This window comes from Euleptes europaea, chromosome 5 (genome assembly GCF_029931775.1).
Source record: "Euleptes europaea isolate rEulEur1 chromosome 5, rEulEur1.hap1, whole genome shotgun sequence".
Classification (NCBI taxonomy): Eukaryota; Metazoa; Chordata; class Lepidosauria; order Squamata; family Sphaerodactylidae; genus Euleptes; species Euleptes europaea.
Genome location: NC_079316.1, coordinates 49,673,766 through 49,694,551, shown reverse-complemented (window position 1 = coordinate 49,694,551; position 20,786 = coordinate 49,673,766). Strand labels below are relative to the sequence as shown.

At 42.3% G+C, this 20,786-nt stretch overlaps 1 protein-coding gene across 2 annotated transcripts; it reads left to right on the top strand.

Moving 5' to 3' along the window:
* Nucleotides 1–730: 730 nt before the first annotated feature.
* IWS1 (interacts with SUPT6H, CTD assembly factor 1) lies at nucleotides 731–20,366 on the top strand. 2 transcript variants are annotated; one of them, XM_056850335.1, is made up of 14 exons: nucleotides 731–810; nucleotides 3,775–3,890; nucleotides 6,478–7,312; nucleotides 8,594–8,792; nucleotides 9,310–9,367; nucleotides 9,699–9,793; nucleotides 11,304–11,454; nucleotides 12,576–12,658; nucleotides 13,397–13,526; nucleotides 14,526–14,643; nucleotides 15,422–15,533; nucleotides 15,866–15,922; nucleotides 16,082–16,193; nucleotides 16,771–16,950. In XM_056850335.1, the coding sequence occupies exons 1-14, from the start codon at nucleotides 777–779 to the stop codon at nucleotides 16,897–16,899; spliced, it is 2,229 nt and encodes a 742-aa protein (XP_056706313.1). In that variant the 5' UTR covers nucleotides 731–776; the 3' UTR covers nucleotides 16,900–16,950. The 2 variants fall into 2 exon arrangements, with proteins under 2 accessions (XP_056706313.1, XP_056706312.1); XM_056850334.1 differs by lacking the exon at nucleotides 16,771–16,950 and adding an exon at nucleotides 20,202–20,366 and having other exon boundaries at nucleotides 733–810.
* The last annotated feature ends 420 nt before the right edge of the window (nucleotides 20,367–20,786 follow it).

Below are 20,786 nucleotides of genomic sequence, written 5' to 3'. Positions count from 1 at the left end.
CGAGCTTTCGGTTTTGTAAATCTGATAGCCTTTAAAAACAAGAGCACTTTAAAGTTCTAATTAAACTGCAGCCCCGCTCCTTCCCCAACTGGCGGCACAGGAAAAGCCGCCCCTTCCCCCGGATACTATCACTAAACCTCATAAGGAAAGCACCAGGAAGCCCGTCAGTTTAGGCCACGCGGGATATATTATTATTATCGCGAGAAGATATAGTGCGAGTCCATTCCTTTCGTTCTCAAGTCACGCGATATTTGATATTTGCCCTCTGCACCCATACTGGTTGGGGAAAGACGAGAGTAGTAGTCTGCATTTCCGTTAACAAAAAACTGAAAGCCAGGTTCCTCGGTAGGTCAAGAATGCCGTCGACCGAGCCTTTATCTCTCGGTTGAAACCCCTGTCCTTCTTTGCGCCGGAAGTTAGAGTGGAATCCAGTTCCGTTGCAGACCGGAAGAGCAAATAAGGACTACGATGACGTGTGGCTTTACTCGACCTACGTGGGACGGCGCCGGCGTCGCGTTCGCACCGCTAAGATAAGGGAGGTAATGGCACTGCGCATGCGCAAACGTCTGTGAGCCGCCGGGTGGCGTCATTTCCGATTTGCGGAAGTTCCTTTGGAGCGGGGGTGTATGGGAAAGTAGTGGGCATTGTTGCTTCCGGTTTAGTATCTGGAAGTTGGTTTCCTCTCACCCCCCCCCGCCTCTTTCCTCTCCGGTGGCCGCCACGAAAACCGGTGCCCCGCCCCCTCCGCTCGACGCCCGGTAGTGGGAGGCGGGGCTATGGAGAGGGCGTATGACGGCGAAGAGCAATCAGGTACGAGCGGAGGGGCTGGGAGGGGGTGGCCGGTTAGCCTCGCAAGAATGTCAAACGGAGAGTGTTCGTGGGAAAGGGTGTTACGCGCGCGAGGGTCACGGGATGGAGCCCTCGCGCTTGGGAGGCGGGGGTGAACCGGCTGCAGGAGAAGAGTGTGTCAGAAAGTCAGTGCTTCTTGGGCATTAACAGTTCCGATTGTTTCGTTTTGTTCTAATCGGATGTGTGTGTGTGTGATGCACACTTTCGTCGTTTAGTTTCCTAGGATGGGAGAGGGACAGAATCTCGGCAGCATTTTCATCTCGATAACCTTCACATTAATACGACCTAATGATTAGTGCTTTGGTTGCCCACACTGGCAGAAGTTGGAAAGAAGGGGCCTTCCACTGGATCTGAATCCAGCCACCGTGGAGGGGTACCTACTTCCTCTTGACATTTTGTTCTTGGTTATGGATACCCACGTTTAAAAAGCGTGATAACTTTTATCAAGTATGAAAGGCATGTTTTCGTATAAAATTATATGTATTTGACTGATCAGGTTCAGATCGGCCGTAATGCACACCTGAGGTTCCTCTAGAGTCACTGAGAACTCCTTCCGATCCCTTCCATTTGCTGTTTGTGCAGCTTAGCTTGCCCTGACCTGGAGAGCTCAGACTAGCCCAACCTCATCAGATCTCAGAAGCTGCTAAGCAGGGTCAGCCTTGCTTGGTGATTGAATGGGAGACCGCCAAGGAAGTCCGGGGTTGCTATGCAGAGGTAGGCAATGGCAAGCCACCTCTGTTCCTCTCTTCCCTTGAAGACCCTATGGGGTTAGCATAAGGTGGCTGCCACTTGGCGGCACTTTCTACCACCACCAAGTTTAGTCTGCCCTCTTCATGGTTTTTTGAGCTGGACACTGGTGTAAGCCCACTTGCCATTCATCTTGCCAAGTGGCAAAGTTTGTACTTGCTAATAAGGTGCAGTAGTAATAGTGTTACTGATGTCTCCTTCTAGTAGTGGCAGCTCAGGGGTCTGACCTGTTTTCTGCTTAATAACTTCTGTTAGATGGAATAGGGTGTAGGGTTCAGTAGACAGAAGCCCTGGTTTAGTAAACCGCGCAGCAACTGAAATTTGTACTTAACACCTTTTCCTGTCAGCCCTAGATATGTGTGTCTAATTTGCTTATTTGTGGTTGGATCCACTTAATATCTGTGCTTGTCAGCCCTAGATAAATGTGTCTAGTTGCTTATTTGTGGTTGGATCTACTTAGCTGGGATTTGTAAAATTTCCCTCCTGTCTCCCATTTGCATCAATACTTTTTCCTTGCTTTACAGCAGCATGAAGAACTAATTCCCACTTTTAAAAAATTCATTTATAATTTTTTCCTATTTTTCTGCCAAAAATTGACTCCCAGAGTGGCTCACAGGAGTCAAAATCGGGTATAAATTATAGTGTTCAATGTGCAGTGTCACTTGGGGAAGTGTTCTTAGATGAATTCGCTTCAAGCATGATGGAGGGGTATCTGACTGCTGCCTCCCCTCCCTCTGTGATGGCCTCAGCACTGGCAGAAGTTGGAAAGAGGGGGCCTTCAACTGGATCTGAATCCAACCACCGTGGAGGGGTACATACTTCCTCTTGACATTTTGTTCTTGGTTATGGATACCCAAGTTTAAAAAGCATGATAACTTTTATCAAGTGTGAATGGCATATTTTCGTATAAAATTTAATTCATGTCTCCTCAGAAGTAGTGACAAAGAAAGGATTGAGACCTTGCCCCTATGGATTTTAAAGGTATGTGTGCATCTCACTTCAAGCAAAGTTTCTTCTTGTTGAGTGCACACTGATAGTGCCATCCTAAGCTGAGTAGTCTTCTAAGTCTCTCAAAATTACTGGGTTTAGAAGAGTGTACCTCTGTTTAGGACTGCACTGCTAGTTTCTGACATGTATAATAGATGCTGTTGAAACATGTTTGGAGATAAGTTGGTTCTACAGTGATGCCATATACTTTACATTTTTATAAAACAGTTACAAGATTACAATTTACTGAAGTGCAATTGTATCATGAAAGCAATAGTTTGTCAACAAAAAGGGTGTGGTACAGCTGATATTGTTTAATTTTACTTCAGTCTGAGGTCTAAAGAAAGCAGAACATTGGTTCTGTAGGCTCTGATAATATCAATTTTTCAGATAGCTATGTATTGAAACTGGTTTCATTCATATTAAGTCTAATATTTGGTGATTTTTGTCTGAATAATCATATGGCTAATTTCAACCAGTTGATCGAGAATTGATCAAACAATCTGCAAAATGGAACCAGAGACAGACAAGGGAGATTTCTCTACAAACCTGAAAGAAACCCCAAGATTGCAGAAAAATCTGAAAGCTAAAACAAAACATTGGGGGATTAAAATGCCCCAAAATAATTGAGATAACGCTTGTAGCTTTAAGAAAAGAATGCCCACTGGGACTACATTCTGAGGTCTCAGGACTATTTTGGGGGTCGCTAGACAACCACAACTTTATTGCCCAGCCTTCCAAGCTTTGGTTTCCATAAAGCAAAGTTACAGGGGTGGACTTGGAGGCCAAAACAGCCCTGAAAATGTCTCTGGGGACATGCACAGTGAGGCTCTGGAGGCTCACTACCCCCACAATTCAGGGGTGGGCTGGTGATAGCGGCCACTGCACAATTTTGCTGGATTTTTCTTAAAGGGAGGAAAGAAGGGAAAGCTGAAGTGGGGCAGATAAAGGTATGTTGTCTGGTGGTTAGGGAGCAGGAAAGGGGGAGAGGCTATGTAGGCTGCCAGGGAAGGAAACAATAGGAGGGGATGCAGGGAAGAATGAGATGCCCCCCACAAGACTTTGGGGGTTTCCCCATTTGTCCTTCTCTGTGAAGCTGGAGTTTCAGCTATCTTGGCAGTCAAAATGTCTAGCTGTTTCTAGGAACTGATAGACGTTATTAAGGTCAGTGTTTTTAAAAAATTGTTGCAGATGATGGTGGAGCCACTCCAGTGCAGGATGAGCGTGATTCAGGATCAGACACGGAAGAAAATGGAAATGAACAGCACTCCGGATCAGAGAATGAAAGCATAGGACAACATTCAGAGGTAATACTGATATAGTTCAGACCATCAAATGAGAAGTCACTATCTGTGGGCCGTTTTTAAAGGATGATGGGCATTATTTGAAATTTAGAGATGCTGGATCCTGAAGAGTGATTCTTTAGAAGAGCCATAAGCATTATTCCTTACGTAACAAAGGCAAGTGTTGTAGCCTTTCTGAATAAAATTATCAAGGAAAGGAAAAATATGTATTAACAATTCCTGATAGTTCTGCATGAATTCCTAAAATGCCTTCACACATATCCTGTCGTGTGCTGTGTGTGTGTGTCTGTTAAGTGCCGTCAAGTCGCTTCCAACTCATGGTGACCCTATGAATCAATGTCCTATCTTTGACAGCCTTGCTCAGGTCTTGCAAATTGAGGGCTATGGCTTCCTTTATTGAGTCAATCCATCTCTTGTTGGGTCTTCCTCTTTTCTTGCTGCCCTCAACTTTTCCTAGCATTACTGTCTTTTCTAGTGAGTCTTGCCTTCTCATAATGTGACCAAAATACGATAGCCTCAGTTTAGTCATTTTAGCTTCTAGGGTCAGTTCAGATTTGACTTGATCTATAACCCACTGATTTGGTTTTTTGGCAGTCCTTGGTATCCGTCACTCCTCCAACACCACATTTCAAAGGAGTCTACTTTCTTCCTGTCAGCTTTCTTCATTGTCCAGCTTTCACACTGATACATAGTAACAGGGAATATGATGGCATGAATTAACCTAATCTTGGTGGCCAGTGACACATCCTTACACTTCAGAATCTTTTCCAGCTCTTTCATGGCTGCCCTTCCCAGTCTCAATCTCCTTCTGATTTCTTGGCTGCAGTCTCCCTTTTGGTTGATGATGGAGCCAAGGAATAGAAAGTCTTGAACAATTTCAATTTCCTCATTGTCAACCTTAAAGTTGTGTAATTCTCCTGTAGTGTGCTATCTTGGCAAAATGAATAATTATTTTTCATTGTCTCAGATGACTTGGTTGCTTTTGTATTTTGTTTTAGATATTATCTATTGATTATCAGTTATTTTCATAATTGAATTGTATGTCATGAACTGTCTCGGGAACATGTCTGTGTAGAGCTGATATACAAATGTTTCAAATAAATAATGCTGCTAAATACAGAGGTAAGAAATATGGGTCTGAATACCCATGCATGTTTCACCTGTGCTTCCTCGGGGGACCTGTAAAAAGATATAAATATAGGCAAGTCTCAAATAATGTGTGTGTGTGTTAAGTGCCGTCAAGTCACTTCCGACTCATGGCGACCCTATGAATGAAAGTTCTCCAAAATGTCCTACCTTTGACAGATCTCAATAATATCTCAAATAATACTCGCATATATAATTAAAAACACACACATGTTTAAAAACAAATTGTAGAAAGACAGTAGTAACTGAGCATATAAAAAGACAGCTAATAAATTGATGTCCCAGGAGCCAGAAACCAGTACCCATTGTGTAAACCATTATTTGTTTCTTCACAGGTCCTTTATAAGAACATACTATAGAATGCACATTATTGGAAGCCTGGTTCTTAAACAGAGAGATACAGGCTAGTCTCACAAATATATATGTTAAACAAAGTTGAATATAGCTAAGAAACTTTGCACAGCAGAGAAGCTTCAGAGAAAAGAGTACATGTAGAACAGAGTTTTTGTTTTTTAATCACATATGTGTGGTAGCAACTCCAAATTTTGACAAGGGCCATGAGAGTTGGAGGGGAGTATGCTCAAAGAAACATTTAGGGTTTGTCTTGGGGAATATTTCATGTTTCTACATGTGTCTTCAGCAGTGGAAAAGATCTGTTGATAACTAAGCAGAGAAGCATTGTAAACAGGTAAACTGAATTGTACGTGATGAACAGGGTTATATACTAATGTGTAAGGTCTTGAACTTGGATTATTTAAATAAGCATATTTGTTGCATTCTGGAATCTGAATAGGATGGAATGGGGGAGGAATGATGTAGAACCCAAATCAATTGTATATAGCAATACCATAAACGTCTAAAGATTGTGTGTGTGTATAGAGAGAGAGAAGAGGCTTAACAAGTATGCTTTTTAAAACCCAAATTCCTAGTTAATATCTCTCTGCTTCCTTTTGCCTGCTTGTATCCAAAGTGTTATTTTAGGTGACATTGATGGCTTAAATTAGCCCAGTAGTTTTTAGCGGGGGTTTTGTGTTGTTGTTACTGAACAAAAGGTCCCCTGTATTGTGAGTGTGGGGTGTGTGTATACAACCAGCATAAAGGTAACACTGGGGTGTGTGTGTACAACCAGCATAAGGTATTGCTGGGGCTATAATCTGTATTCAGGGAGTTCCTGTGCTCTAGTCTACTTTAATATCAGTACAGGTGTTCCTTGGTGTATGTTATCTAACATATACATTTAAAGGATATCAATGTGCCAGCATCCTATGGCAGAAATTTGTTTTTATCGTTATTACCCACTTGATTGATTGTAGTACTGAAGGCAATATTTGAGATACCAAGAGGCCAATTCTTATTTTTCTTTGTAAAGTAGTTTTGACTATAATTTTCAATACAACTTATAATTGTATAACTTATTCTAGGACTGATTTTCTTCCCCTCACAGAACGAACTCAGTGATGAAGAGGATGATGGACAAACTAGAGGCCACCCAGTGACAGACTCTGAAAATGAAGATACCCCAAGGCAAAAACATAGTGATTCAGAAAACGAGGATGTCCCAAATCATAATGCCAGTGATTCAGAAAATGAAGTGGCTCATGTAGGTAAAGACACTGATTCTGATAATGAGGATCACCCTGTTCGTCGTGCCAGTGACTCTGAGAACGAGGATGCTATAAATCCTCAGGCCAGTGATTCTGAGAACGATGAGGCTCCTAAAGGCCATGACAGTGATTCTGAAAATGAGGAACCTCAGAAGCTCATAGCCAGTGATTCTGAAAATGAGGAACCTCAGAAGCTCATAGCCAGTGACTCTGAAAATGAGGGTTCACACAAAGATCATACCAGTGACTTAGAAAATGAGGAGCCCCAGAAACACCCAACAAGTGACTCAGAGATTGAAGAGCATCCAAAAACTCACAACAGCGATTCAGAGACTGAGGTGGCTCCAAAACCTCTTGCCAGTGACTCTGAAAACGAGGAGCCGAAGGCTCAGCCCAGTGACTCTGACAACGAAGAGGACCCTGGAAGCAAGCAGGGAACAGAGTTGGGCGACAATGACAGAGAGAATAAGAAAGAGGAGGAAACGGAGAATGGTGCTCACCTTTCAGACAGTGATCAATTAGGAAAAAGATCTCATGGCTCTGATAGTGAGGAAGAAGACAGCCCTAAAAAACGTAAGATAGCGGACAGCGATGAGGAAGAAGGGGGAGAAGAGGAAAAGTCAACAAAGAGGAAAACTGCTGTACTCTCTGATAGTGAAGATGAGGAAAAAACACGTAAGGAAATACAGAATTTGGCCTAGTACATGTACATTGTTCATTCACTTCTTTATGAGCAGGTTGCGGCTGAATGTGTGAAAGGAGTTAATTGAAATGCACATTGAATAGTTCTTTTGGTATTTGATCTGTGATGGCTCATTCACACCTGCAGATCATCAGTTGTTTCTTCAGGTGATGGCTGTGCAGATGTCAGCCAACTGTCTATTAATAGTCAGTGTTCCAGTAAGAGAAGCTGTGATGTAGAGAGATTTATCCCAAAGGTCAGATGTAGGTGTCGCTTGATCAACTGGGCTGAAGGGTATCAGTGGTCCTTTCTAACCTCTTCGAAAGGGTATTTCTTGAGGGACTTACTAAAAGCATAAACTTAGATACTGATGCCAATACTGAATCAAGGGCAGTTGGGTTTATGAAATCTTCTGCTGCCCCTTTTCCCTGGTAGAATGAAGAAAGTTAGCCCCAAGCAACTGCTTTCTTGTCTCAAACTATCTTTACTGGAGAGGAGGAAGAAAGCATAGGATCTACAGCAGGCTCTACAACATGTGCAGCCAGCCTGGCTTTGAATGAGGTTGATCCACAGTTCTTGTGCAGTGACATTAGTGTGTTCAGTTTCACCTTTTTTTTTTTTTTGTACTATTGAGCAAAAGTAAATAGGCATTGGGGGTAGTCATTTGCCTTGGTTGAACCCACTTAAGAGGGAGCAATTGGAGGGAGATACCAAAGTACAATGTCTGGGCTCCCTTGGACATTTGCATATGTAATCACATGTGCCTTAAGGATCATCCAAAAAAACTGTAGTTGAGTCTGTTGTTGAACATGTCTGACTTCTCCAAGAGTGCATGAATCTAAAACCATTATTGGTGACTGGATCCAAAATGAACTTTTAGAGAATCTTTGTTTATCAAACAAGCCTTGGTCACTAGGTAAGATCTTTGCACTGTTCCATGTGCCCAGGTCACACTTGGGCTAATGTACTGCATAACTGCTACCATTTTAAACTATTCTGAGGGTCATGACATTTCTGATGGACAATGTTGTTTTGAGAATATTTAGTGAGGAATATTTAGAAGATAGCCGTAACTTGATGTGAGTCTTGCTTTTACTTGGTACACTAATTACTATTTTCTGCAAAGTTCAGTTGAATAAGGTTATTTGATTAATTCTTGGTCTCTGTACCTCTTCTTTTTTAATGTTAATTGACGGATCTTCTACCTAAGCAGTCGTTGACTACTTTTATCCAAGTTGGCTTAATGACTTAGTGGTGCATTGGTTAATCTGCAGCTGTGAAAAAGGGACGCCTGATCTCTGACGGTGAAGAATCAGATAGTGATGCTGCATCGGATAAATATGAAAAGCAGAAGAAACCTGTAGCTTCAGATAGCGAGGACCAGGAAGATGATGACAAGGCCGATGACACTGGGAAAAAGAAGGAAGAGAAAGATCTCTTTGGGAGTGACAGCGAGTCAGGAAATGAGCAAGAGTAAGTGCCTCTCGTTTAAGAAAGGAGCAGGTTTATGGTCTGGATGCCCTCAGTGCTATGAGGAGCAGGACTGATGAATTAGCTGGGTGGGGGGAGAAATTGCTGGCATCCTGATTTTAGACTTGTAATGTGTGATCAGGAGCCCCGTGGCGCAGAGCGGTAAGCTGCAGTACTGCAGTCCAAGCTCTGATCACGACCTGAGTTCGATCCCAACAGAAGTCGATTTCAGGCAGCCCGCTCAAGGTTGACTCAGACTCCCATCCTTCCGAGGTCGGTAAAATGAGTACCCAGCTTGCTGGGGGTAAAGAGAAGATGACTGGGGAAGGCACTGGCAAACCACCCCGTAAACAAAGTCTGCCTAGTAAACGTCAGGATGTGACATCACCCCATGGGTCAGGAATGACCCGGTGCTTGCACAGGGGACCTTTAGCATGTGTGATACTCTTCTTTGTAATGTTGAAAGCACACCTTCCAGGAAACAAAGAGAAAATAAAACAAGTCATATAATTTTCCACAGAAACCTCATTGCAGATATATTTGGAGAATCTGGAGACGAAGAGGAGGAAGAGTTCACAGTAAGTATGTTGTGAACCTATTTTTTCTTCTTTCCCAATAACTTCCCTGTGCGCAGGCGGATGTGTGTGTGTGTGTCTGCACATATCCAGTTGTCCTGGCTTTGGATAGCATTTCAGCTGGGTTTATTGTGGGAGTTTCTAAATGCAGCCACTTTGTCAGTTCCTGTCTGTGTTAGATGCCTTGTAGGATATCCCTTAGCAGGTTGGAAACTGGTGATCTGGATTCAATGCTAGCATAAATAATGACGAACGTTAAAAGGGTGTGTATGTGTTGTGACAGCTGTGATGAAGCCTTTACGCCGATCCACTAACATGTTATCTTTAACCCAAGGGGTTCAATCAGGAGGATTTGGAAGAAGAGAAAGGGGAACAGAAAGGAATAGCAGATGATTCAGACTCCGATGACAATATCAAACGAGGAAAACAGTGAGTCTTCATTGCAATTGCTACAACAGACCAGCCTTCCTTTGGATCAGAAACTCCTGTTCCTTTAAAACGTCATAAGTACCCAGCTTCAGAGAAGAGGCTTCCCAGTGATAAGAAGTGCTTTCAGATTTCTTCTTTCATTCTTATCACATTTCTATGCTTATTTGCTCCCCCACAATAGTGAACACTAAATTACAGGAGGAGGTTGTCTTCTGCCAGAGTTTGAGTGAGCCATGCTGGTTGAAGAGCAGACCCGTGGCCTGCTTTCTACCCAACTTATTTTGTCAGCAAAGGGTCGCTCCAGTTGAGCTAAGTGAAGTCAGTGTAATGTAAATCCTGTAAGACTGGGGATACTCCTGTGTATGTGCAGTTATAGGGAGCTGTGTTTGTCCATTTGGGGTGGGGGTGGGGAATACAATCAAGGAGAGCATTGTATTCATTTGTGTAAAATCTTTGTACCCCTTTTCTCAAATGTGCTGAAAGCAGCTATCAGTCATCAATAACATACAATATAATCATAAAACAAGAAACCAAATCAACAGTAACAGTCTCCTCCTACTCAGATCACGCTGTCAAGGATTTTGACTGATGTGTTGCAGTTCCACTTGTTTTCTTAACTTCTTTGCATTTTTACTTTAATCCTCAAATTATTTAATTTGTGCCCATTGAAGACCTTTCAGTTTGGCTTGTAGGGATTATTTGGCTTTAGTTTTCTAAAACACATTCCATGTCCAGTGTAAGAGGCCGTACATAAAATGGCTAAAATCCCAGCACGCCTCTTTTGAGTCCTTGTTTTCCTTGGCACAAAAGCCAGTTTTGACAAAGCAAGTCATACAGTAATTCTCAAGGCTACTGGCCTAGTCTTTCTCTTTATATACAAAATTTCTAATACATAAAACTTTATTGGCGCTTTTAAATTATTACAATAGCGGGTTGTTCCCCGATAGAGGTGGAGAGTAGTGGAAGGGAAAAGCATAATCATGATACAAAAGTTTAACAAAATATAAACCAAGTAAATGGAGAGGGGGTGGGAGGCTAGCTAGATGGAAAACCGTCGCTGCCTTCAGCCATAGGCCTGGTGGAACATCTGAGTCTTAACAGGCCCTGCGAAGCTGCATCAGATCTCGCAGGGCCCAGATCTCACTAGGGAGAAGGTTCCACCAGGCCGGAGCCAGAGCCAAAAAGCTCTAGCTCTGGTTGAGGACAGCCGGATACTCTTTGGGCCAGGGATCACCCATAAGTTGTCCCTGGATGAATGCAGCACCCTTTGATGGATATATAGGGAGAGAAGAGTTAGTCTCTTAGGATGGCAGCTTACCATCCTGAGCTCTTAAAAAATTATAGCACTTAAATTATAGCACTTACAAGCCGATAACGTGATCATATTTGTAATTAGGTCGATCAGCTCAAATGGCTATCAGATTTATAACCTGACAACAAAAATTCATTGTGCTACAAAATGGGTTAGAGGTCCAGTCTGATTTAATTGACACCTTCTTCTGCATTTCAGTCTGGACTTCATGTCGGATTTCGATATGATGCTACAACGGAAGAAGAGCATAAGCGGCAAGCGCCGGCGCAACCGCGATGGCGGGACCTTTATTAGCGATGCTGATGATGTTGTCAGTGCTATGATCGTTAAAATGAATGAAGCAGCAGAGGTGTGTTTCTTGTTTCTGAAGCATATGCTACTTCAGTTCAAAGTAATTTTTTTCCAGCACTAGGCTATGTAGAGCAATTAAGTCTATATGTGGAGCACTGAGTGGGTAGAGTTGAAAGTTTTTAATTGTTCATACAGATAAGTGTTTATTTCTTAACAGGGATTCTTGGGGTTTCCCCCCCTAAAACAGTAGTATAGCACTGTTTTGCCTTCTCAAACCACTAGCGTTGTCCATGTTCCATGGAGTAGGAATGGGTAAGGGGCACACTGTCAGCACAGCAGCCAAGTAACAAAACCTCCCTCATTCAGTGCATAAGTCATCCATATGCTGGGCCAGTAGGTGGTGGCATGGAAGCATCTGATTAGTCGGCAGGTGTATGCGGGGATGGGGAAGCAGCAGGATTAAACTGTCACATAGAATCCTGATTTGTAGGCAAGAAAGAAACTACAGTGTGTCATTTTGCCTGATTTGGACATCACAAGCAATTGCAGGTAGTTGGGGAGGGGCTGTGGCTCAGTGGTAGAGCATCTGCTTGGCATGCAGGAGGTCCCAGGTTCAATCCCCAGCATCTCCAGTTAAGGGAACTAGGCAAGTAGGTGATGTGAAAGACCTCTGCCTGAGACCCTGGAGAGCCGCTGCCAGTCTGAGTAGGCAGTACTGACTTTGATGGACCAAGGGTCTGGTTCAGTATAAGGCAGCTTCATGTGTTCAACTGTGAGGACTTCAGTTTCCCAGCTCTACAGAAGGGAGTGGGATTGGGAGCATGTGATTCTTTCTCATCACAAACAAACCAGAGCTTGCTTGTTTGTGGTTTCTGAATGCAGGTCTGGCTTGTAACCAAAATAACCATATTGTGCTCAAGACTTCTAAATAAAAAGCAGATAAAGCCCTAAGGATATACTGGTGCCACTGTACAAGGATATCGTAAAAGAAACTCTGGTATTGCTGGCTGTAATACCAGTGAAATTAGCAGAAATGTAGTTGCCACTTGTTTCCTATTTTTCCACTTGTTCTGTGACAGAGATTAATAGCCAGTTTGCTTTTCATATCTTTGGAAATGGGATTTTGAGTGTTCTGCTATCTTTCTGGTTATTCATAATTAAATCTTGGACTCACCACAGGAGGACAGGCAGCTGAACATACAGAAGAAACCAGCACTAAAAAAGTTAACTTTGCTTCCGACTGTAGTTATGCATCTGAAAAAGTACGTAGAACTTTGTCTAATTGTCCTACATAGTTTAGAGAGCTAGAAGGCCTGATGTGTTGTGCTGACTAGGCTAGATGCAAAATACTAGTGTTCCGTTTACTCTTAAATATGTTTGCATTGCTCATTAAGTTGAGATGAAATTAAAGCATTAATGTACAATAGACCAAGTAACATATCTAGATTGTATTAGCATGTTTAACCTACTGCTGTTGAATTTTTGTTTTCTCGTTATAAGCTAAGCTTAGAATAAAAAGTTATAAAAAACTGAGATAAATTAAACGTCATTTCAGGGTCTAACAGGGAGTGGTGGAAACCATGGTGTTCTGGCAATCAGTAAAGCATGCAAAGGGAAAATGGGATATATGAATCTTGAATCCAAAGATCTGTGCATGAACCAGGGCTTTCCAGACCCTCTGTTTACTTCCATATCACATTGTTTTCCCCCTGAAAAGCTGCTTCTGATGGTCAAGAGACCTTCCAGTCTAGCAATGCAATGCAGTATCGGGCTGAAACCAGAAAGGCAAATCAACTTTCGCCTTTAGGGTGTGCACTGAGGTTACTCAAGCATGCACAAGATGCTCCCCAGCCTATATTTTATTTACTTTTAAACATGGGAAGTTCATCCTGGCTTTGCAATGGGAATAAGAGTGCCGAATTCATAAGACTGGGGAGTTTTTGGAAGGATTAATCTGGTTCTAAGTGGAGTTGCTAATGGTTTTCATTCGGACTTTCCAGGCAGGACCTGAAGGAAACTTTCATTGACAGTGGTGTGATGTCAGCTATCAAAGAGTGGCTTTCCCCCTTGCCAGACCGGAGTCTTCCAGCACTGAAAATACGAGACGAGCTTCTGAAGATTCTGCAAGAGGTTAAAATCTTATTCATAGCTCTTAGAGTTTACGTAATTTATATGCCATTTATGTTAGGCTTCTGACAGCATAAATGAAAAGTTGGTGTGTATGTGCATTGTGTGCACCAATAAGAGAATTGTAAATGGCAGAATCTCTGTTAGTCTGCATCCATTTGGTCTGATTGAATATGTGAGATGAAAATACTCTTGGGATGTTGTAATGGAATTTTTCTTATGAACCTAATAGACATTCTTCTCTAAAAACAAAGTTGAAGGACCACAAAGAGTCCTTGCCTCAGCAAGAGTGTTTAGTTCTTCAGTAGATGTCCATCTATGCAGCTGAGATTCCACATATTACGTGGGCAAATTGTCTTGCTGTCCAGCCGTGGTTACTGCTAAGATTGCTATCTTTTTGTTTCTGTCTCATTTGAAACTTTTGTGCCTTCTAGAACAGGGGTTGCCAATGCAGCACCCATGGGTGCCATGACACCTGCCAGTATCCTTCCTGTGCCCTCTGAGGGTTTTTAGTAAGTGGAGAAGGCAAAAGGGAGGCTTTTCCCCAGCAGGGCTTCTGATTGACTATTGGAGATCTGATTAGCTGTGCAGATTTTTAAAAAGTTGTTTTGGCAGCAACTGCCACCGCAGCACAAGGATCTTCATGGCATGAATGAAGGTATACTGTGTGTATGCAAGAAAATATTTGAAAGCATCTGTTCCTTTTTAAAAGGTGTCCTACTAAACAGAGTTTTTGCCTCTAATAGCTACTGTTAGAGTTATGCATGACCTTACTCCTGACATTTTCCGGCTCACTCTGCCTCTTGTGGAACCCATTTTGAGGTTGGCTCCAGCTCCTCTGGCAGCCATGTTGTGGTTGTGCCCACCACCCTCTGTCAAAATACCAGAAGTGCCCACAGGCTCCAAAAGGCTGGGGACCCCTATTCTACAGAAAACAGTTGTGGGGCTTTAGTAGGTGATGGTTTCCTAAGCGTGTGTCTTATGTGTTTGTTTTTTTCCTAGTTGCCTAGCGTGAGCCAAGAGACCTTAAAACACAGTGGGATTGGGCGAGCAGTGATGTATCTCTACAAACACCCTAAGGAATCACGGCCCAACAAGGACATGGCAGGGAAGCTAATTAGTAAGTCAGTTTTGATAGTCGCATGATGCACTGCAGGGTCCCTTTTGAGCATTTACTTTTGACATCAGTATTTGCTCCTGTTGTGAAGAAAATATGTGATGCAAGGACCTGCAACCTTCTGTATTATTAATTCTGATGGTATATGCTGAAGGTGTGCATAGTTCAAGAGAAAAAGTTGCTCTTCTTTAAGTTAAATATTTAGGTAATGAATGGAAAGATAGACGAGGTTGGCTCATTAGTTGCTTTCCGTTTGTTAAATACTTTAATATGTATATTTTCATGAATGGGATGGTTCTATACTGCAAATAGGGTGCAAGCACATCCCATCTTTAACTGTAGGCCCACATTCACGAGAACTTAGGAACATTTTTTAAATGAAAGCCAGAATTCGTGCAAGTGTTCTGACTGCCACAAAAGTACTTGGAAGCTTTGCTTGCCTTCCCCCCCACCCCCGGCTTTCTTCTTGGTAGATAGAAGAGGACTAGGGGTTGTGTGGGTCAGGGAGGGGCAGGATTGTTGGGGAAATTATGTTTAATGGACTGTTTAAAAAGCTGATGAAATTGCCAGTGAAATGCAAGTAATAACAATTGCCTGTGACCCACCTTAAATGGGCTTGGAATCAATGTTAAACATTAGGCAAGGCAGGCAGATGCCTGGGGTTGGCGGCTCATTGGGCAGTAGGAGCTTCTCATAGTTGCAGTTTAGATGAACTGTTCTGCTGCTTGAACGTCACTGAGTTTTGTTTGAATTTAACCCCCCCCCCCAAAAAAAAAACCAGATGAGTGGTCTCGGCCTATTTTCGGTCTAACCTCAAACTACAAAGGAATGACAAGAGAAGAAAGAGAGCAGAGGGATCTGGAACAGATGCCACAGCGAAGGCGATTGAGCAGGTAGGATTATGTGTGTGCAAAGATTTCAACATCTGTTGTGTCCCCCCACCCATGCTGGCTTCTGTAGCTTTGGCCAGTTGCCATCCCCCCCAGCACAGTTTCCAGGGGTGCTCTGAAAGCTGCGTTTTGTTTGGTGGTGAATCTTGTTTTCACAGACTTGATTTTTTTCTGTTTGTTTCCTTCTACCATTTTGAAGCATCTCTTCTGTATTTTTCTGTTTCAATGTGAGCGATGTTGTTCTCCTACAAGGAACTTTTGTGAATACCTAGTAAATGCTTTGTAATTTTGGAAATGATTATTGTCCAGAAATTCAAAATCTCTCTTCTTTACAGCTCCGGTGGTCAAACACCCCGCAGGGACTTGGAGAAGGTGTTGACAGGAGAGGAAAAGTGAGTATCTCCCCCTCCCTTCAAGGAGAGCTTTGCTTGCAGGGGTTTTTTTCCCTGTGGTTTGTGTTTTGGAGGGTGTATAGGAAGTAATTTGAGCGGGATTATTAAAGGTTGAGCAACCTCGTGCTACTTAGCAATATCCTTGTCCTATTTCCTTAGAGCTCTGAGGCCTGGTGATCCAGGATTTTGTGCTCGTGCAAGAGTTCCGATGCCCTCCAACAAGGATTATGTGGTCAGACCAAAGTGGAATGTGGAAATGGAAACTTCCAGAGTAAGTGGATGAGGAAAAAAAGGGAAGAAATTTGTTCTGCAAAACTTACGTCTAGACCAGTTCTGGTAAAATATTACAGAAATCAGTTCAGCCTCTCGTCACTACTGCCTTGGTTTTTGGCATCATATCAGTGTTTCCATCAAAGTGCTGCATTTGCCTTAAGAGGCCACTATCTTGTCTGGTCTGAAAATCCAGCCAGTAGCTCCTGTTGTCAAAGGTAGCAGCAAGAATTTTTACATTACTGCTCTGATTGTGAGTGAGTGTGGAACCCCAGGGAAGGGGTTGATATTTCCTGGTGCAACTCCTTACCCCTTTTGATATTTTTTTCTACAGCTCCCTCCCCACCCTCACACCCAGTAGTCTGAAGCTTATGGAGTTCATATGTCCTTTGTCCCTCTCCCACCCCATCCCTAAATCAGCACAGTGTTATGGCACAAGGTGAGATCTGCCTGTGTCCAATAATTCCTATTTTTAGTTTAGAATCAAAGGCAAAATGAAGGCACCATCATCAAATGCATTACAATTTTCAGTTCTTATCAATTGTCCTTCCTTTAATTAAATGAGATGTTGTTTCTAGCCCGGAACTGTTAAGAAAGGTATTAGTCGGTTGGAAAAACACAAGAGGCGGTTTGCGGAAAAGAAACGACTCGGCAAAATGCATCGGGCTGTCAAATTCAGCATTGAAGGCAACAGGATGCCCTTGTAGTAGCCTTGAAATTCTGCTTACCTCAGGTTTGAGAGGTATCCTCAAAGGAAGTGTGAACGGTGCATGTGCTTGAGTTGATGGCAGTGTGCACGTCCAGGCAAAGCAGCGTGACTCTACTAACTGTTCCCTAGAAATTATTGTAAAACAGAAAAAAGAAATGTATGTACTTACTAAACTTCCCCAGCTTCATGATCTGCCTTACAAGATGAGCACAAAATGTTGATATCTGCATTATCATAGGTGACAGAGACAAAGTCTTGCTATGTTTCCCACTTCAAATAGTTTTAAATTTAGTTCTGTGTTGAAGTACTAAGTTTATCTTGTTTGTGGGCTTCCTAGTGGTACCTGGTTGGCCACTGTGTGAACAGATTGCTGGATTTGATGGGCCTTGGTCTGATCCAGCATGGCATTTCTTATGTTTATGTTCTTAAAGCTGGCCTGTATAAGACATTTATAGTTGAGTTTGATTTCTCTTAAGATTTGCAGGAGTCCTGCATCACCTTAAAGATTAAAACGTTTTTATTGTAGCATACACTTTCATAGACTAGAGCCCTCTTCATCAGATGCATGAAGATAAGAACATTTTAAATGCAGTTGAAACACAGTTCATTATCTATAAACAATGTATTATTCTAAACAGTCTGCTTACAGTAGTCAATTAGTCTGCATCAGGCTTTCTATAGTGAAACAAATGCTCTGTGAGAAATAAGTAGGCTTGATCTACTTTTTTATGATAGATTTTTTTAGGATACCCTACTCAGATTCTAGTCTTACCCTCCCTTTAGTAGTTCTCTTGACAACTACCTGTCCAAGTATTATTTTTATTTATTTTACAAAATTTATATCCCACCTTTTTGCCCTCATAAGGGCACCAAGACAGCTAACAAATTAAAAACTTACATAATAAAATCTCATTTTAAAAACCATTAAAATCAACAAAAACAGATCATTAAAATCTACAAAAACAACAATTAAAACATTGGGCAGAAAGGAGGGATCACTAAGGGAACGCTAAATGAAACAAAAGTTTTCCTGGCAAAAGATGGCAACAGAAGAGCCCAGACAAGTCTCCCTGTGCCACAACCATGAAGGCCTTCTCCCGGTTGCCACCTGCCAAGGTGGTGGCACTCAAAGCCAAGTTTCCAGAGATGACCATGATGGTTGGGTATGTCTAGCTAGGCCCAGACCTGCTTTAGCTTCAGCAGTGCAATTGCATAACGCTGACAGCAAGCTCAACGAAAACATTTGATCAAGAATATTGGCTTAGATCCAAAGATCCCACTTCTTTTAAGTGAACGGCATTTTACTTTCAGATTTCCGCCATCTGCAGCATCCTGCATAACCAGAAAATCTGCTCTGCAGGGTTCTCAGTCCTCAGCTACTTTTGTGGGGTACAGAGGGCTGCAGATGGCAGAGGGATTTGGAATGCCCACGTGAGTGAAAATGTCTTCTGTTCCCAGCGTGGCATCTTTGAATCCAAGCCATTTATGCAAGGAAGGACATAGAGAATTTGAGAGTATTTATTTGGCTTCATTTTAAAGTCATTCCATTTTAGAGTTTGACATGTTGAGTCAAGATTCAGATCTGTGTTTTAGCTATGATGTTTGCTGAACTGGGCATGCTGGTATCTCTCAGACTACCCTACTTCACACAGATGTCAAATGAGAAATTGGCTGAGTTCCTTGAAGGGCAGATGGGCACAAATATATCAGGTCCTTATATATTAATCTTTTGTTTCAAGGAACTCTTATAAGTTGCGGCCCAAGTATATGATACTCAGAAGCTTTAGATTTGTTCAGGGTACAAACAATGTAAATTACTAATCAGTTCTGAGGCAAGTAAAGGGAAAGTTAAAGAAACAATTTCTCAAGAATGAAATGTGGTGCTGACGTCTGTTGGAGAAGATTTTGGGGAGATAAGCCTTCACAGGAATGTGCCACTTTAACTAGTTTTGATCAGCTGAATGTGAAAGTAATTGTGTTGTAGCGTTCATCTTGGAAATGGAAAAGCCCATCTTGGAATCTCTACTCAGCTGCAAAATTCACTGAAAGGACTTGGGCAAGACATGCTCTGAACATGACTGGTTTGGGAAGATAAAGCAGAATTGTAAAACATGCCATGCATTGAAATGGGCTATAGAAGTAATTATTTGGATGATAAGGACGTCAGTGCAATATTTAGAGGGAGAGAAATGTTTGCAGATACAGTGATAGACTTGGTTGTATTCCTTCTTCAGCTAATTATGATACCAATTCCCCTTTAATCAGCAGCTAAGGTCCTGGACCTGGAGGTGACCATATCCTAGACATGGTAGCTTTCTCGTTTATCTCAAGCTTTGCTAGTGTTATTCGGTAGCAAGGAAAACGAATGCTACGCATGCTTAGAAGTAACTGGTGTCGAGTTTTGCATACAGATGTGGCCTATGCTACTGTGTTGCTTTTTAAACATTTTCTATTGATTATTGTTGTCTATTTATTATTATAACGTTGGAGCACTCAAAAGGGCAGCAGGAGAAAGCAGTACAGTTGTAAGGGAAGGGGCTGTAGGTTGGTGATAAAGAGGATATTTATCATGCAGAAGGTGCCAGGTTCAGCCACTTACACCTCCAGTGGAGAAGATATTGGGTCACAGAGCTTTGATGATCTCTGTCTGAGGCTTAGTAGAGTCACTGCCATTCTGGAAAAACAATACAAAGCTAGATGAGCCAGTGATCTAGCTGGTATATGCAGAGTCATGTAACGATAGAAGTTCTGGTGTGCTCCCTTTTTGCCATAGGTATGTATTAACACTCTGTTGTACAGTCTGTGGAGATTTGCAGGTCTGCAGCTTCCTGTCTGGATGCATGTTCATTGACTGAATGAGGCCCAGGTCTTGTGCATCAGCAGTGTTTGTGGGTTTTCTCTCCTTGCCTGTGAAGCTGACCTTTTGGAATTGGTTGCAGTGTGGAATTGCTCAGTTAATTGACATTTAATGAGAAGTGCTGTGTCAGTACTCATTGCCTTCCATTATAAAATGTGTAGTTTACAGTGCTGGTGGTAGTTTTGGTGTTACAAAAACTCTAGATTCCAGTATGTGGTGGTAAAATACTTTTGGGGGGATAGAAAAGCTTGCATTTATGCAACTCTTGTGAGCAGTGCACTTTTTACAGTCTTCATCTGAAATTATGCTGATGAGATTATTCTTGGTTGTTGTTTTTTTGAGGCTCTAGAAGAATTAAGCATGCATGCTTTGTCCTCTTTAACAAAAAAAATCCAACATTTTTTGCCTTTTCCTAATGCTAATCTTAAAACTTTTGTTTCAAGTTCCAGGCCAGCTCTAAGAAAGGGGTCAGTCGACTGGACAAACAGATGCGGAAGTTCACAGATATCAGGAAAAAAAGCAGAACGTCCCACGCTGTGAAGATCAGCATTGAAGGCAACAAAATGCCCTTGTGACATCGCACTGGATCTTTTTGGAATCTTTCTGAAAGGAGTTTTGCGCCCTAGAGACTCTCTGAAGGTGTCTACATTTTTAAAACAAATGTTGGAGTTTTTTTTTAAAGTGTGTCTTCGAATTGTTGGTTCAGCTTGTAGTAACACATTGTCTGAGGCTTTTGACTCCCTCACCCAGCATCCAGGCTGTTGTTCATTATGATTGTATTTAACTCCAATCTCATGTGTCCTTTGTACAGACGGAACTGTGTATTGCTGCAGCCCTCAGACAATAAAATCTGTTTCGGATGTTGTGGGGCTCAGTGGTGCTTGGTAAGATGAATCTGTAGTTCAAAAAATTCAGGACAGCGTGCAGCCCCCTTAAAGTATATGCGGGGGGGGGGCGGGGAGATATGTGAATATATTCTACACGTCCGCATTAATGAGTGCAAATTCAAGCAGCTGCCTTAACAACAG

Coding starts and splice junctions, on each gene's coding strand:
- IWS1 (XM_056850334.1), top strand. CDS start 777: ATGGAGAGGGCGTATGACGGCGAAGAGCAATCAG. Junction 3,891..6,477: donor GCATAGGACAACATTCAGAG/GTAATACTGATA, acceptor TTCCCCTCACAG/AACGAACTCAGTGATGAAGA. Junction 8,793..9,309: donor GAGTCAGGAAATGAGCAAGA/GTAAGTGCCTCT, acceptor AATTTTCCACAG/AAACCTCATTGCAGATATAT.